This window comes from Symphalangus syndactylus, chromosome 12, assembly GCF_028878055.3.
Source record: "Symphalangus syndactylus isolate Jambi chromosome 12, NHGRI_mSymSyn1-v2.1_pri, whole genome shotgun sequence".
In the NCBI taxonomy this organism is placed as follows: domain Eukaryota; kingdom Metazoa; phylum Chordata; class Mammalia; order Primates; family Hylobatidae; genus Symphalangus; species Symphalangus syndactylus.
Window position 1 is genome coordinate 100329358 of NC_072441.2, and position 17124 is coordinate 100346481.

General features: G+C 38.1%; 1 protein-coding gene across 10 annotated transcripts in view; it reads left to right on the plus strand.

The window, feature by feature from the left end:
* The window catches only part of DNM3 (dynamin 3), a 607865-nt gene that overhangs the window by 483959 nt on the left and 106782 nt on the right, over positions 1-17124 (plus strand). For all 10 annotated transcript variants that reach the window (XM_063627329.1, XM_063627332.1, XM_063627326.1 and 7 more), the window contains one exon: positions 14903-15014. In XM_063627329.1, coding sequence (XP_063483399.1) covers positions 14903-15014 — 112 coding nt within the window. The remainder of the gene's footprint in view (positions 1-14902; positions 15015-17124) is intronic.

The window sequence follows — 17124 nt, forward strand, 5'->3', positions numbered from 1 at the left end:
GATTTTCCAGTGAAGAGCCCCTGAAAGAAAATACTCTGGAGAAAGGTCAGTGAGAATGGGCCAAAGCTGAATTCTTCAGATCTATTCAGAGAATGTGGAAAGTCTGCGCCCTCTACTTTCTGTGCCTTCCAGCTGGCCACGCGCTCCCATGACATTTGTCCAGCTCTGCCTTCCCCATACCTTTACATAGTAAAGGAATTCATACTGTGCAGTGGAAAGACCTCCAAATGGAAACCTAATTGGTAGCTAAAAGCTATGGTAGAAAGGTAATTAGATAATCAAAAACTGATGAATTTTGATTCTGTCAAGATAATCCATCACTCTTTCTGCTCTAAAGCAAAGATATAACTTTTGAAAATTTCCAATAATAAACTTTCATGCTTGGAGAATATATTTCTTTTAAATATGTCCCTCTTTTAATTGAAATGACTCATTCTGCTTGTTTTGGTTTATCCTTTTAAACTTTAATATCTTAGGTTTTCTATAAAAAGTTTAGCATCCGGTCAAAAATGAAAAAGGTGGTTTAAAAAATAAGCACTGTCCAAGTTTATTCCATTGTGTTTTCATTCATTTATTGGTCCATTTTCTTATTCATTCAACAAGTGTTTGTTTTATGGAGGCTATAAACCAAGGATTGGAGTAGACTCAGATTATGCCACTTATTAGTTATGTGATCTTGGGAACACCCTTTACTATCTCTGAATTTCAGTTTCCTCATCTGTGAAACAGCTTTATTACCAACTTTACAGGATTGCTATAAAGAGTAAATGAGATTATTTCTCTTTTAAAATGGTAAAAAGTTAGGCCAGGCGCAGTGGCTGAAACCTGTAATCCCAGCACTTTGGAAGGCCAACACAGGAGGATCGTTTGAGCTCACAAGTTCAAGACCAGCCTAGACAACCTGGCGAAACCCCATTTCTACAAAAAATACAAAAATTAGCCAGGCGTGGTGGCGCAAGGCTGTAGTCCCCGCTACTTGGGAAGCTGAGGTGGAAGGATGGTTTAAGCCTGGAAGGCGGAGGTGGCAGTGAGCCAAGATCGCGCCACTGCACTACAGCCCGGGCAACAGAGCCAGACCTTGTCTCAAAAAAAATAATAATAATAAAATAAATAGAAGTTTCACTTTCCCCCTTCTCTATTTATTATCTATTACTATACCCCAAAAGTCATACACAACAAAGATGGAAATCCTCAAAGACACAGAAAAGTAGAGATGTCTGTCAACATTTGCAAGACTCATAGAGTGAACTGGATTGAAAATCTATCAGTGACCAGTGCATGCTTTGCCCTGATTAAGAAAAATGAGGCCAAACAAGAAGACAACCCAAAGAAGCCTCTACGTTTCTTCACTACATCAACTTGAGAAATGTGGTCACTGTGACAACCAGAAATCCAGACAGGCAACTTTGAACTATAAGGCCAACTCAAAAAATGAATCCAAGTAAGAATTTACAATGGGGAAGTCCAGGTAGAAGATGCCTGATGATAAATATTTATTCAAGATAAACATGTGGAGTTCCATCTAATAAATGCTTAAATATAACAAAACTGAATACAATTAAAAGAAGGAAAAGATGTGAAAAAATTCAGAAATAATATGTCAGTATTTCTAGATAGATTAGCAAATGTCATGAAGAAAGCAGCAGAAAGTAAAAGCTTCTAAATTCTTCAAGAAGTCAGAGATTATTTTTGTATTCCTGAATTGTATGCGTATATATAAATATATACATATATATATACAAAAGTGAATTCAAGAATGATTTTAAAAACTGAAAGATAACTGCTGAAAAATATAGAAGCCAAAAAACTAGCTTATTTTTCAACAAAAGAAACAGTCAAGAGCATTTAAAAACAGCAAATCGTATCTCAAAATGATAAAACTAAGGCTAAGCACACAGTCATGGCAAGAAATAAACATGATTGAAACTTTCCTAATCAAAGATGATGATTTTCTGATTGAGATTAAGACCAAAACCCAATTATACTGTTGACATTTATAACAGGACTTTTAAAAACGTAAAACAAATGGAAAAAAATGTAAAAGTAAAAGAAGAAACAAAGATAGGTCAGGCAAATGCAAAGAATAAGTGAAAAGACTTTGAAATACTATACAAAAATATTGTATTATATTTTCGTAATGAATCAGAACAAAGAATTTCATTTCTATAAACATATTAAAATGCTCAAAGTCCTTAGTAAGCAAAAGTATTAAAGCATTGCTGGAGAATCACTTTTAAGCTATAAAATTAGCAAACATACTTTAAAGATGACAGTCAATATTTATGGGTATGAGATTCATTACTCAGTAAATAGCTATTGAATACCTACTAGTGCTGGTCACTTTGTGAGACCCTGGGGTATAGTGTAATCAAATCAATTCATCCAAATATCCCTTTTAATTTATTAGAGGGGTTGGAGCAGAGCCACAGGGCAACATTCAGTTCACTGCCAAGATGGTGCCAGCATTCAGACAAGTCTCTCCACCAAACTGCTAGTTGTGTGATTCCTTCTGGACCTCTTGGCAGATGGTTTTGATTGCAGGCTCAAAGGCCAAATGGACTGTAGCCAAGGCCCTTGGGGAACTGAGTCATTTCTAGGTTTGAACCTGGGAGCAAGCTTGGTGGATCAGCCACCTCAGTGTCATTCTATACTCTCAAAACAACACTCCTATGTCTAGGGCTTCATCAGTGTTTCACAAACTCCTACCTGAATCCTGAGGCTCCCAGAAAGAGACTTCTGACTATTCAGGGATGTGGAATTCTTGTTGCTGCAGGGGAATATTAGCAGGTGACCTTCTTTTCCACCATCCTGGTGATGTCACACCTCCCTTTCCAATTATAAGGGTCTTCTTTCGTGCTATTCAGTAAGATATTATCATTTCCTTAATTTAAAAAAAAAGCATTTCTATGTATTTTAAAGGCTCTGCTCCTAATGTGAATGGAGTCTTTTCCCATTTCCTAAGTTATTGGTAGTACTGAGAAAAGCAATTGATTTGTATATATTCGTCTTGCAGTTAATGTTAGCCTTTTAAACATAGCATCTTGGCCAGGCACAGTGGCTCACATCTGTAATCCTAGCACTTTGGGAGGCCAAGGCAGGCTGATCACCTGAGGTCAGGAGTTTGAGACTAGCCTGGCCAACAATGTGAAATCCCATCTAGACTAAAGATGCAAAACTTAGCTGGGCCTGGTGGTGTGTTCCTGTAATCACAGCTACTTGGGAGGCTGAGGCAGAAAAATCATTTGAACCTGGGAGGCGGAGGCTCTAGTAAGCTAAGATCATGCCACTGCACTCCAGCCTGGGCAACAGAGCAAAACTCCATCTCAAAAAAAAAAAAAAATAGCATCTTATTAATTTTGGTAGTGTTTTGTTAAATACTAACACTTGGATTTTTCAATTCTTCTTGAGTTAATTTTGGTAATTTGTATTTTTAAAGATATTGTTAATTTATTCTAGATTCTTAATTTTTTGCCATAGGGTTGCATATAATATTTTAATTTTTTCAACCTCTTCTATATTTGTGGTTATTATCCTATTGTTTCTCATTTGCAATCTTGTATACTTTTGTTTTCTCCCATTTTCCCCCTTAATTAGGATTGTAAGTGTATTATCTACTGGTAATGGGAAAATACTTGTGGATGTCCTTAACCTCTGTTATTTTTATATTTCCTATTTCCTTAATTTTGGCTTTAATCTGTGTTAATTCTCTCTGTTGGTTTATTTTATTTTTAAAAAATCATTTTATAATTTATCTAGATGAATAACAACCTTTTTAAAATGATGAGCATATTTAAGGTTATACTTTTTCCTACAGCCTTTGCTCCTTTGGATATGAAGTGTTTATATCTTTATTGCTTTCTAAATAATTTTTACTTTTGGTTTCTTCTGTCATACAAGGTTTATCTGGGAGTATGTTTCTCACATTTTTCTTTTATACTTTTTTATTAGAACTTCATATGCCTCAGTTGTATCTTTTCTCATTAATTCCACCTGATTGTACTTTTGATGTACCTATTTGTGTCGTTCTAAATCTCAGGGAAAGTTTCTTTTTAAAAAAATTTGTCTTTTATAATTGTTTTTCTCTTTCTATCTTCCTTTTCTTTTTTTCTGGAACTCCTCTTGTTCACAAGTTAGATGTTCTGGGTCTTTCCTCCACACCCTCATCATTTCTGTCCTTTTATAGTTTTCCACTACTATTAGATCTTCAAAGCTGCTAATTCTAGTCTCAACACTGATCAGCCTTTCTTGCTATTTATCTACTCAATGTTTTAATTTAAAAATCTGACTTTTTAGTTCTAGGAAGTCTTTTTTAATGCTGTTCGTGTGCCTCTTCAAGTCCTTATTTTCTTCTGTCTTCTGCTTTCCCCAAAGGTTCTCCTTCATTGATGGACTGCTGTGATTGCTTTCCTCATTCTTTCCCTCACTGACTGTTAGCTTCTTTGGGTATCCTTTCATTTTCATTTGTTCATCATGGCACAAGTCCAACTGCTGGACGCTTTAAGTGGGCTGGTCCCACAAGTGTGGGAAGGCATAGACGTCTCAGTTGTCATGGGCCAGTAATAGGCACTGCTATGGGAGACTCAGGGGAGCCTTCTGCATTAGAGTAGAAAAACTTAGCCCCTCCACACCTTCTTAGGACTAGAGGGTCAGGCCCACTCAAAGGTCCTGCAGTCATCAAAGACAGCTCGACCAAGAATCTGATGTTTGCTGGTTCTTGTCCTAAAGCTAGAAAGTACCACAACAGATGTCTTGCTCACACCCTGTCTACCTGAGTACCACTCCCAATATCTGCTTGACTTGAGAAAAGGGGACCTGTTCGAACTGAGTAAGAAGTGGAGAGGAAATGGAACACTCCTAAGCCATCATCTTCCCAGAATCCCCAGGGGATATAATGTTGAATATAAAAATGGTACATTCCTCGTTCCATTGGAGTTTATGGGCTAGTTGAGAAGGTAGACATTAATGAAAATAAATAACCAAATATAAAAGCAACAGAGAAAGAAAAAAAGGAAGAACAGAAAGAAGAAAAAGAAAGAAAGAAAGAAAAGAAAAAAAAGAAAAAGAAGGATAAAAAGAAAAACACGTGCATAATTCTGAAATCACAACTGTAATGAGTGCTACAAGGGAAAGGTAAATATAATAGAAAGGGGAAAAATGTATGACAGAGGAGCTGGCCTGGTAGGACTGTCAGGGAAGTGATGCCTGATGAAGTGATGACTGAGTTGAAATCCCAAGATAGAGTAGGAATTAACTGTGCAAAGAGAGATGGAAAGACAGCTGCAGGCAGAGAGCAGCATATTCAAAAGCATTGGAAGTAAGCGTGGCACATCTGACACACTGGAGGAACTAAAGAAGGCCAAGGTGGCTGGCACAGAAAGAGCAAAGTGTTCAAAGAAACTGGAGAGGAACGTAATGACTGCCCAGACCCTGAGGGCTTTGTGGGCCATCATAGGGAGTGTGGCCTTTTTCCTAATAGCACATAACCATTGGAGTGTCTTACTTCAGAAGATCATGAGGATTCAGTGCAGATAACAAATTTACTTATTTATTTAATATCAACTTATTTTATATGTGCAGGTTTGTTACATGGGTATATCACATGACGCTGAGGTTTGGTGTAAAAATGATCCCATTACCCGTGTGCTGAGCATAGTACTCAGTAGGTGGTTTTTCAACCCTTCCTCCATTTTTCCTTCCCCATCTAGTAATCCCCAGTGTCTACTGTTCCCAACTTTGTCTATATGTGCCCAATGTTTAGCTCTCACTTATAAGTGAGAACATGCAGTATTTGGTTTTCTGTTTGTGCATTAATATTATTAGGATAATGGCCTCCAGCTCCATCCATGTTGTTGCAAAGGACATAACTTTGTTCTTTATATGGCTGCATAGTATTCCATAGTGTATATGTACCACATTTTCTTTATCCAGTCCACTATTAACAGATACCTAGGTTAATTCAATGTCTTTGCTATTGTGAAGAATGCTGCAATGAACATACAAGCAGATGTGTCTTTTTGGCAGAACAATTTATTTTCCTTTGGGTATACATACCCAGTAATGGAATCGCTGGATCAAATGGTAGTTCTGTTTTTAGTTCTTTGAGAAATCTACAAACTGCTTTCCACAGTGGCTAAACTAATTTACATTCCTACCAACAGCATATAAGTGTTCACCTTTCTCCTCAGCCTCACCAACATCTGTTATTTTTTTGGCTTTTTAGTAGTAGCCATTCTGACTAGTGTGAGATGGTGCCTCATCATGGTTTTGATTTGCATTACTCTGATGATTAGTAATGTTGAGCATTTTTCATGTTTTTTTTTTGTTGCTTGTATGTCTTCTTTTGATAAGTGTCTGTTCATGTCCTTTGCCTACTTTTTAATGGGGTTATTTGTTTTTCACTTACTGAATTATTTAAGTTCCTTATAAATTCTGGATATTAGACCTTTGTTTGACGCATAATTTGTAAATATTTTCTCCCATTCTGTAGGTTGTCTGTTTACCCTATTGATAGTTTCTTTTTTGCTGTCTAGAAGATCTTTCATTTAATTTGGTCCCACTTGTCAATTTTTCTTTTTGTTGTAACTGCTTTTGAGTATTTAGTCATAAATTCTTGCCAAGACCAGTTCCAGGAAGGTATTTTCTAGATTTTCTTTTAAAGTTCCCCACCTACAACCATCTGATCTTTGACAAAGTTGACAAAAATAAGCAATGGGGAAAGGACTCCCTATTCAATAGATGGTACTGGGATAACTGGCTAGCCATATGCAAAAGAATGAAACTGGACATTTACCTATCACCATATAAAAAAATTAACTCAAGATGGATTAAAGACTTAAATGTAAGATCTAAAACTATAAAAATCAGACAGCAAGTTAAAAGAGGCCATGGGATGCTAGGAGACCAATGAGGAGGCTATTGTATAATAACAGTCCAAAAGAGAGGTGATTATAATAACAATTTAAAGAGGACACTTTTATGTAGTAAAATAGAAGACAGGTGATAAAGAGTGAAAGATGTCCAAAATACCCCTAAAGTATCTGAATTACACCACTAAAATGGGAACATTGGAAGAAGACTAAGTTGTAAATCACCTGTTCAGTTTTTCACGTCAGCGTTCCTTGGCAATACTCAAGAGCAGAAGTCAATAAGCAGTATGACTCTGGGGAAGGTCTAGACCGGAGATATAAACACATGGGCCTTCTGAGTTTAGGTGGAGATGGAGGCTTTCAGGCATAAATGAGCACACCTTGGGAGAGAAAAAGGGAGAAGAAAGCTTGTTAATCTTGTATACTGCTAGTGTGTCTAAATTGGACTCTCTTTTCTGGAAAGGTAATTGGGAGTTTGTATTGTTTTAAGAATGATCATAACTTTAGGCTGGGAATGGTGGGTCACTTCTGTAATTCCAGCACTTTAGGAGGTCGAGGCAGGAGGATAGCTTGAGCCCAGGAGTTCGTGACCAGCTTGGGCAGCATAGTGACACCTTGTCTCTACTAAAAATAGAAAAATTAGTTGGGTGTGGTGGCACATGCCTGTAGTCCCAGCTACATGGGGGGCTGAGGTGGAAGGATCACTTGAGCCCAGGAGTTTGAGGCTACAGTGAGCTATGACTATGCCACTGCACTCCAGCTCAGGCAAAAAAGAGACATCCTGTCTCTAACAAAAAACAAAAACAAAAAAACTTTAGATCCTGTAACTCTATTTATAGGAATCCATATTCAGAAAATAATAGTAGTAAATGTGACAAATGCTCATGGATGAAAATATTTATTTAAGTATTATTTATGATAGCAAAACAAAAAGGAAAGTTATTTAATTATCTTATATTAGAAGGTTAAATCATCATACATTTATATGAATGGATATTATGGCACTATAACCTGACATTTATAAAAATTTAATGGTATAAGTAAATGACCGTGATATAACAGTAAGTGAAAAAGCACGACACAAGATAATAGAGAACTAGAGAGGGATGGAGGGTGGGAGGGAGAGAAATAGAACCTCAACTATCTGAAAAATAGGTACAATGAAAGGGTATAAGAAAATAAGGTTATGGTCCCGTTCCAAGATGACCAAATAGTAACAGCTCTGGTCTGCAGCTCCCAGTATGATCTACTCAGAAGATGGGTGATTTCTGCATTTCCAACTGAAGTATCTGGTTCATCTCACTGGGACTGGTTGGACAGTGGGTGCAGCCCACAGAGGACGAGCCAAAGCAGGGCAGGGCATCACCTCACCTGGGGTTGGGGGATTTCCCTTTCCTAGCCAAGGGAAGCCATGACAGACTGTACCTGGAAAAATGGGACATTCCCACCTAAATACTGTGCTTTTCCAACAGTCTTAGCAAATGGCACACCAGGAGATTATATCCCGCGCCTGGCTCAGCAGGTCCCACATCCACGGAGCCTTGCTCACTGCTAGTACAGCAGTCTGAGATCGACTTGCCAGGCAGCAGCCTGTCAGGGGGAGGGGCGTCTCCCATTGCTGAAGCTTGAGTAGGTACACAAAGCAGCCAGGAAGCTCGAACTGGGCGCAGCCCACTGCAGCTCAGCAAGGCCTGCTACCTGTATTGACTCCACATCTGGGGACAGGGCATAGCTCAACAAAAGGCAGCAGAAACTTCTACAGACTTAAATGTCCCTGTCTGACAGCTCTGAAGAGAGCAGTGGTTTTCCCAGCATGATGTTTGAGCTCTGAGAATGGACAGACTGCCTCCTCAAGTGGGTCAATGACCCCCGTGTAGCCTAACTGGGAGACACCTCCCAGTAGAGGCCGACTGACACCTCATACAGGCAGGTGCCCCTCTAGGATGAAGATTCCAGAGGAAGGATCAGGCAGCAATATTTGCTGTTCTGCAATATTTCCTGTTCTGCAGCCTCTGCCGGGTGATACCAAAGCAAACAGGGTCTGGAGTGGACCTCCAGCAAACTCCAACAGACCTGCACCTGAGGGACCTGACTGTTAGAAGGAAAACTAACAAACAGAAAGGAATAGCATCAACATCAACAAACAGGACATCCACACCAAAACCCCAACTGTAGGTCACCAACATCAAAGACCAAAGGTAGATAAAACCACAAAGCTGGGGAAAAACCAGAGCAGAAAAGCTGAAAATTCTAAAAACCAGAGTGCCTTTTCTCCTCCAAAGGATCACAGCTCATCGCCAGCAATGGAACAAAGCTGGACGGAGAATGACTTTGATGAGTTGACAGAAGTAGGCCTCAGAAGGTCGGTAATAACAAATTTCTCCAAGCAAAAGGAGCATGTTCTAACCCATTGCAAGGAAGCTAAAAACCTTGAAAAAAGGTTAGATGAATGGCTAACTAGAATAAACAGTGTAGAGAAGACCTTAAATGACCTGATGGAGCTGAAAAACATGGCACGAAAACTATGTGATGCATGCACAAGCTTCAGTAGCCAATTCAATCAAGTGGAAGAAAGGGTAACAGTGATGGAAGATCAAATTAATGAAATAAAGTGAGAAGAGAATTTCAGAGAAAAAAGAGTAAAAAGAAACGAACAAAGCCTCAAAGAAATATAGGACTATGTGAAAAGACCAAATCTACGTTTGACTCATGTACCTGAAAGTGATGGGGAGAATGGAATCAGGTTGGAAAACACTCTTCAGGCTATCATCCAGGAGAACTTCCCCAACCTAGCAAGGGAGGCCAACTTTCAAATTCAGGAAATACAGAGAACACCACAAAGATACTCCTCGAGAAGAGCAACCCCAAGACACGTAACTGTCAGATTTACCAAAGTTGAAATGAAGGAAAAAATGTTAAGGGCAGCCAGAGAGAAAGGTCGGGTTACCCACAAAGGGAAGCACATCAGACTAACAGTGGATCTCTCAGCAGAAACCCTACAAGCCAGAAGAGAGTGGGGGCCAATGTTCAACATTGTTAAAGAAAAGAATTTTCAACCTAGAATTTCATATCCAGCCAAACTAAGCTTCATAAGTGAAGGAGAAATAAAGTCCTTTACAGACAAGCAAATGCTGAGAGATTTTGTCACCAACAGGCATGCCTTATAAGAACTCCTGAAGGAAGCACTAAACATGGAAAGCAACAACCGGTACCAGACATTGCAAAAACATGCCAAATTGTAAAAACCATCAATGCTAGGAAGAAACTGCATCAACTAACCAGCAAAATAACCAGCTAACATCATAATGTCAGCATCAGAGTCACACATAACAATATTAACCTTAAATGTGAATGGGCTACATATCCCAATTAAAAGACACAGCCTGGCAAATTGGATAAAGAGTCAAGACCCATCAGTGTGCTGCATTCAGGAGGCCCATCTCATGTGCAGAGACACACATAGGCTCAAAATAAAGGGATGGAGGAAGATCTACCATGCAAATGGAAAGCAAAAAAAAAAAAAGCAGGACTTGCAATCCTAGTCTCTGATAAAACAGACTTTAAACCAACAAAGATCAAAAGAGACAAAGAAGGCCATTACATAATGGTAAAGGGATCAGTTCAACAAATAGAGCTAACTATCCTAAATATATATGCACCCAATACAGGAGCAGCCAGATTCATAAAGCAAGTCCTTAGAGACCTACAAAGAGACTTAGACTCCCACACAATAATAATGGGAGACTTTAACACCACACTGTCAATATTAGACAGATCAACAAGACAGAAGGTTAACAAGGATATCCAGGAATTGAACTCAGCTCTGCACCAAGCAGTTCTAATGGACATCTACAGAACTCTCTACCCCAAATCAACAGAATACACATTCTTCTCATCACCACATCACATTTATTCCAAAATTGACTACATAGTTGGAAGTAAAGCACTCCTCAGCAAATGTAAAAGAACAGAAATCACAAAAAACTGTCTCTCAGACCACAGTGCAATCAAACTGGAACTCAAGATTAAGAAACTCACTCAAAACCACCCAACTACGTGAAAGTGAACAACCTGCTCCTGAATGACTACTGGTTAAATAACGAAATGAAGGCAGAAATAAAGATGTTCTTTGAAACCAATGAGAACAAAGAAAAAACATACCAGAATCTCTGGAACACATTTAAAGCAGTGTGTAGAGGGAAATTTATAGCACTAAATGCCCACAGGAGAAAGCAGGAAAGATCTAAAATTGACACCCTAACATCACAATTAAAAGAACTAGAGAAGCAAAAGCAAAGAAATTCAAAAGCTAGCAGAAGGCAAGAAATAACTAAAATCAGAGCAGAACTGAAGGAGATAGAGACACAAATAACCTTCAAAAAAATCAGTGAATCCAGGAGCTGGTTTTTTGAAAAGATCAACAAAATTGATAGACTGCTAGCAAGACTAATAAAGAGAAAAAGAGAGAAGAATCAAATAGACACAATAAAAAAATGACAAAGGGGATATCATTGCCGATCCCACATAAATACAAACTACCATCAGAGAATACTTTAAACAACTCTACACAAATAAACTAGAAAATCTAGAAGAAATGGATACATTCCTGGACACATACACCCTCCTAAGACTAAACCAGGAAGAAGTTGAATCTCTGAATAGACCAATAACAGGCTCTGAAATTGAGGCAATAATTAATAGCTTACCAAGCAAAAAAAGTCCAGGGCCAGACGGATTCACAGCCAAATTCTACCAGTGGTACAAGGAGGAACTGGTACCATTGCTTCTGAAACTATTCCAATCAATAGAAAAAGAGGGAATCCTCCCTAACTCATTTTATGAGGCCAGCATCATCCTGATACCAAAGCCTGGCAGAAACACACACAAAAAAAGAGAATTTTAGACCAATATCCCTGATGAACATCTATGCGAAAATCCTCAATAAAATACTGGCAAACTGAATCCAGCAGCACATCAAAAAGCTTATACACCATGATCAAATTGGCTTCACCGTGGGATCAAGGCTGGTTCAACATACACAAATCAATAAACATAATTCATCACATAAACAGAACCAAAGACAAAAACCACGTGATTATCTCAATAGATGCAGAAAAGGCCTTTGACAAAATTCAACAGCCCTTCACACTAAAAACTCTCAATTAACTAGGTATTGATGGAATGTATCTCAAAATAATAAGAGCTATTTATGACAAACCCACAGCCAGTATCATAGTGAATGGGCAAAAACTAGAAGCATTCCCTTTGAAAACTGGCACAAGACAGGGATGCCCTCTCTCACCACTCCTATTCAACATAGTGTTGGAAGTTCTGGCCAGGGCAATCAGGCAAGAGAAAGAAATAAAGGGTATTCAGTTAGGAAAAGAGGAAGTCAAATTGTCGCTGTTTGTAGATGACATGATTGTATATTTAGAAAACCCCATCATCTCAGCCTAAAATCTCCCTAAGCTGATAAGCAACTTCAGCAAAGTCTCAGGATACAAAATCAATGTGCAAAAATCACAAGCATTCTTACACACCAGTAACAGACAAACAGCCAAATCATGAGTGAACTCCCATTCACAATTGCTGCAAAGAGAATAAAATACCTAGGAATCCACCTTACAAGGGATGTGAAGGACCTCTTCAAGGAGAAATACAAACCACTGCTCAATGAAATAAAAGAGGATACAAACAAATGGAAGAACATTCCATGCTCATGGATAGGAAGAATCAATATTGTGAAAATGGCCATACTGCCCAAGGTAATTTATAGATTCAATGCCATCCCCATCAAGCTACCAATGACTTTCTTCACAGAATTGGAAAAAACCACTTTAAAGTTCACATGGAACCAAAAGAGAGCCCACATTGCCAAGACAATCCTAAGACAAAAGAACAAAGCTGGAGGCATCATGATACCTGACTTCAAACTATACTACAAGGCTATAGTAACCAAAACAGCATGGTACTGGTACCAAAGCAGAGATATAGACCAATGGAACCAAACAGAAGCCTCAGCAATAACAACGCCCATCTACAGCCATGTCTTTGACAAACCTGACAAAAACAAGCAATGGGGAAAGGATTCCCTATTTAATAAATGGTGCTGAGAAAACTGGCTAGCCATATGTAGAAAGCTGAAACTGGATCCCTTCCTTACACCTTATACAAAAATTAATTCAAAATTGATTAAATACTTAAATGTTAGACCCAAAACCATAAAAACCCTAGAAGAAAGCCTAGGCAATACCATTCAGGACATAGGCATGGGCAAGGACTTCATGTCTAAAACACCAAAAGCAATCGCAACAAAAGCCAAAATTGACAAATGGGATCTAATTAAACTAAAGAGCTTCTGCACAGCAAAAGAAACTACCATCAGAGTGAACAGGCAACCTACAGAATGGGAGAAAAATTTTGCAATCTACCCATTTGACAAAGGGCTAATATCCAGAATCTACAAAGAACTTCAACAAATTTACCAGAAAAAAAAAAAAAAAAAACAACCCCATCAAAAAGTGGGCAAAGCATATGAACAGATACTTCTGAAAAGAAGACATTTATGCAGACACATGAAAAAATGCTCATCATCACTGGTCATCAGAGAAATGCAAATCAAAAACCACAATGAGACACCATCTTATACCAGTTAGAATGGCGATCAATAAAGTCAGGAAACAACAGATGCTGGAGAGGATGTGGAGAAATAGGAATGCTTTTACACTGTTGGTGGGAGTGTAAACTAGTTCAACCACTGTGGAAGATAGTGTGGCGATTCCTCAAGGATCTAGAACTAGAAATACCATTTGACCCAGTGATCCCATTACTGAGTATATACCCAAAGATCATAAATCATGCTACTATAAAGACACATGCACATGTACGTTTATTGCAGCACTGTTCACAATAGCAAAGACTTAGATCTGACCCCAATATCCATCAATGGTAGACTGGATTAAGAAAATGTGTCACATTTACACCATGGAATACTATGCAGCCATAAAAAAGGATGAGTTCATGTCGTTTGCAAGGACATGCATGAAGCTGGAAACCATCATTCTGAGCAAATTATCACAAGGACAGAAAACCAAACACCGCATGTTCTCACTCATAGGTGGGAACTGAACAATGGAATACTTGGACACAGGGTGGGGAACATCACACACCAGGGCCTGTCATAGGGTGGGGGCTGGGGGAGGGATAGCATGAGGAGAAATACCTAATGTAAATGATGAGTTAATGGGTGCAGCAAACCAACATGGCACATGTATACCTAGGTAACAAACCTGCATGCTGTGCACATGTACCCTAGAACTTAAAGTATAATAATAATAATAAAAATCTTAAATAAAAAAAAGAAAAGAAGGTTATCTCTAGGCTGTGGAAACTGGATGATTGTTACCATTTTAAATCTTTTCTCTACTTTCCAAATATTTAAAAATGGGCATGTATTGCACATTGTGTATTATCAGGAAAAGAAATATAAAAGGAAAATACTATCCCAATCATAAATATGTACTTCACTGGCATCTCACCCTATTAAACACCGGTTATCAGTCTTTCCTTTTCACAATTTAATGAGCATTTCTGTTTTGCATCTGGCAGTGTCTTTTAGGTTTGTAAGATTATTGCCGTGCATCTTAAAGTTTTATGAGCTGTTTAGTCATTTAGACTCGTAAAAATATCTTCAGAGAATTGATCTAGCTGCTGAGCAATAGCGATTCCCTCCCCACAGCACAAGTTCCAATCAGTTCACACCCAGTGTATAATATTGAATACATTTGTATTTACTTTTTAATTTTGTAGCAGTACGGATAACTCTGAGCTTTGTAATGTGATTTAAAAAAAATTATATTGTAAATACATGTAGAAATTCACTAATTATTTTAAAGTATGAGTTGTTTTTGTTTTCCTCCAGTGACTGTCAGAAACTGTCCATTTGGATTGTCACTTATATCATCATCATCTACAGCAACATAAAATGACTTTGAATTTGGTTCAAACTAAAAGCATGATTTTTTTTTTAACTCCAGGAATGTATACAAAGACTATCGCTTCCTTGAGCTGGCATGTGATTCCCAGGAGGATGTCGACAGCTGGAAGGCATCTCTACTAAGAGCTGGGGTCTATCCTGACAAGTCTGTAGTAAGTTGGATATATCTCTTATTTTAAAATTATTATTAGCTATGCTTGAGAAAATATTAATCCTACATACCATAGGCTGGAGAAACTAGTTTTCTTACTGACTTAATTAATTTGTCACACTTTTAACTGATACTTCGTTTACTCTTTTTATATTTTTTAACAATGCTTTTTCTCTATTAGATTTCTATTTGAAGAAGTTAGTCAGTATATTTGTTAAAGAAAATGTCCTACTTAGCCATAAAACATATATGCAATCTCAGCCCAAGACAAAGTTTTTTGTTTTATTTCAAAATTTCATTTTTCTCTATATGCTATTTCATACTTATCATGGTATTAATACAATCAGTATATCATCAATCATAACACCAACATTTTGACTTGCTTAAAATATACTCATTTTAATAAAAATCTATCCCCTTTCATTATGTCTATATTCCCTGTATCCATAAGTATATCTGTGTGCAAACTCTGTTTAATGTCCTCATGAGTGTGAAAGAACAAAAAGAAATATATTGCTATTTCCACTTATCTTTATTAATATGCTTCACGTGTCTTTAAGACACTTCTCTCATTCAAGTTAATAAACAGACCTTTTCTTTGTGTTCTTTGGAAAATGTAATATTACACAGACTAGTCTAAATTTAAACAGAAGTCCCACCCAACATATGTGCACCCACCATTAAACAGACTCTGCCACTGAGTGGACCTCTCCACTTGCTGCTTCCTCCTGAATATCTAGATTATCCAGGTTTCTCCCCAGAACTCAAGTACTGAGACTAAGTCTTGGGGATTTAGTTCAGCTTAACTCCTGAGGTGCCTACTTGGCTCTCGATCAGTTTATAGGAATGATCATGCATGAGCTGGGTCCTTTTTAGGTTCAAAATTGGGAGAGAGTCTTTTCAAGAGAAAGTCTGAGATATGGGTGAAACATAGGACAATTAAAGTATTTCTAGGGGCGTTGCAGGGCTGACCACATCTCTGGGGTTATACTAAAATGTAACAGAGTTTCAGGAATACAGGATTGAGGACTTGCACCAAAATGTCGTCCTCTCTGCTGTTATTTTAACTCACTCATAGACCTCTTTATGCCGTTCCATGCTATACTTGTCATCCTATACCTGTCTGGCACCTAAAACAATGAACCTCCCACAATATGCTTTGTGCCCTCCAAATGGAAATTAAACTAGATGCTTTCCTGTCAATAGCCAGGAGTACAGAACCATTCATATATGATTTTCATAATTGTTGTCGAGTTGTTCTCCTGTTATATGCGTAGATATTTGCATAGATATGTACCACTCTAAAGACTACATGTGAGAAGCCATTAAACATCAGAGTACCACTTTTACTTTTGTTTTTAACTCTGTTACTTATTACTCTTCCCTGTCCATTGATGGTAGTGCGTTTAATTTCACAAATGTTCTATATTAAAAATGCACATATACCTAATTTTTTATTAATTCATTCCACACAAACCTTTGGAGCATATGCTTTTTGCCAGCTGCCATTCAAGGCCCTGGTGATACAGAGCTGAACAATAGCAATAAGGTCCTGCCCCCGCTGGAGCAGACATTAAACAAGGGAGTGAATAACGATAATTGTGCACCATTAAAATAGTGATAAGTTCTATAAAATGTTAAGTAAGTTAAAGGGACAGACAGTGAGAGTAAGGGGTAGGCGAGCTTTATTTTTGTCAAGATGATGAGGGGAGGCCTCTTTGAAGAGTTGACATTAGAGCAGGCTCTTCAAAGAAGGGAGGGAGTGAAGGATCTGGAAGTCTGAAGAAGAGTACTCTTGGCAGAAGATAGCAAGTGCAAAACCAAGCTCAGTGTCTTAGAGGAGCAGCAAGGCCAGTGTGTCTGGAACACTGTGAGGGAAGACAAAGGTGGTAGTTGGTTAACAAAGAAAGGGGTCAGGGACCAGGTGATGTAGGCCTTGAAGGATGGGGCAAGCCTTTTGAATTTTATTCTGAGTGAGATGGAAGCCACTACTAGGTTTCAAGTCACTTAGTGACAAGATAAGATTTATGTATTTAAAAGCTCATTATGGTTGAGAATAATGAGGGGTAGTAAAGCATGTGAGTTCAAGCATGGGCTGTTGTATCACACCA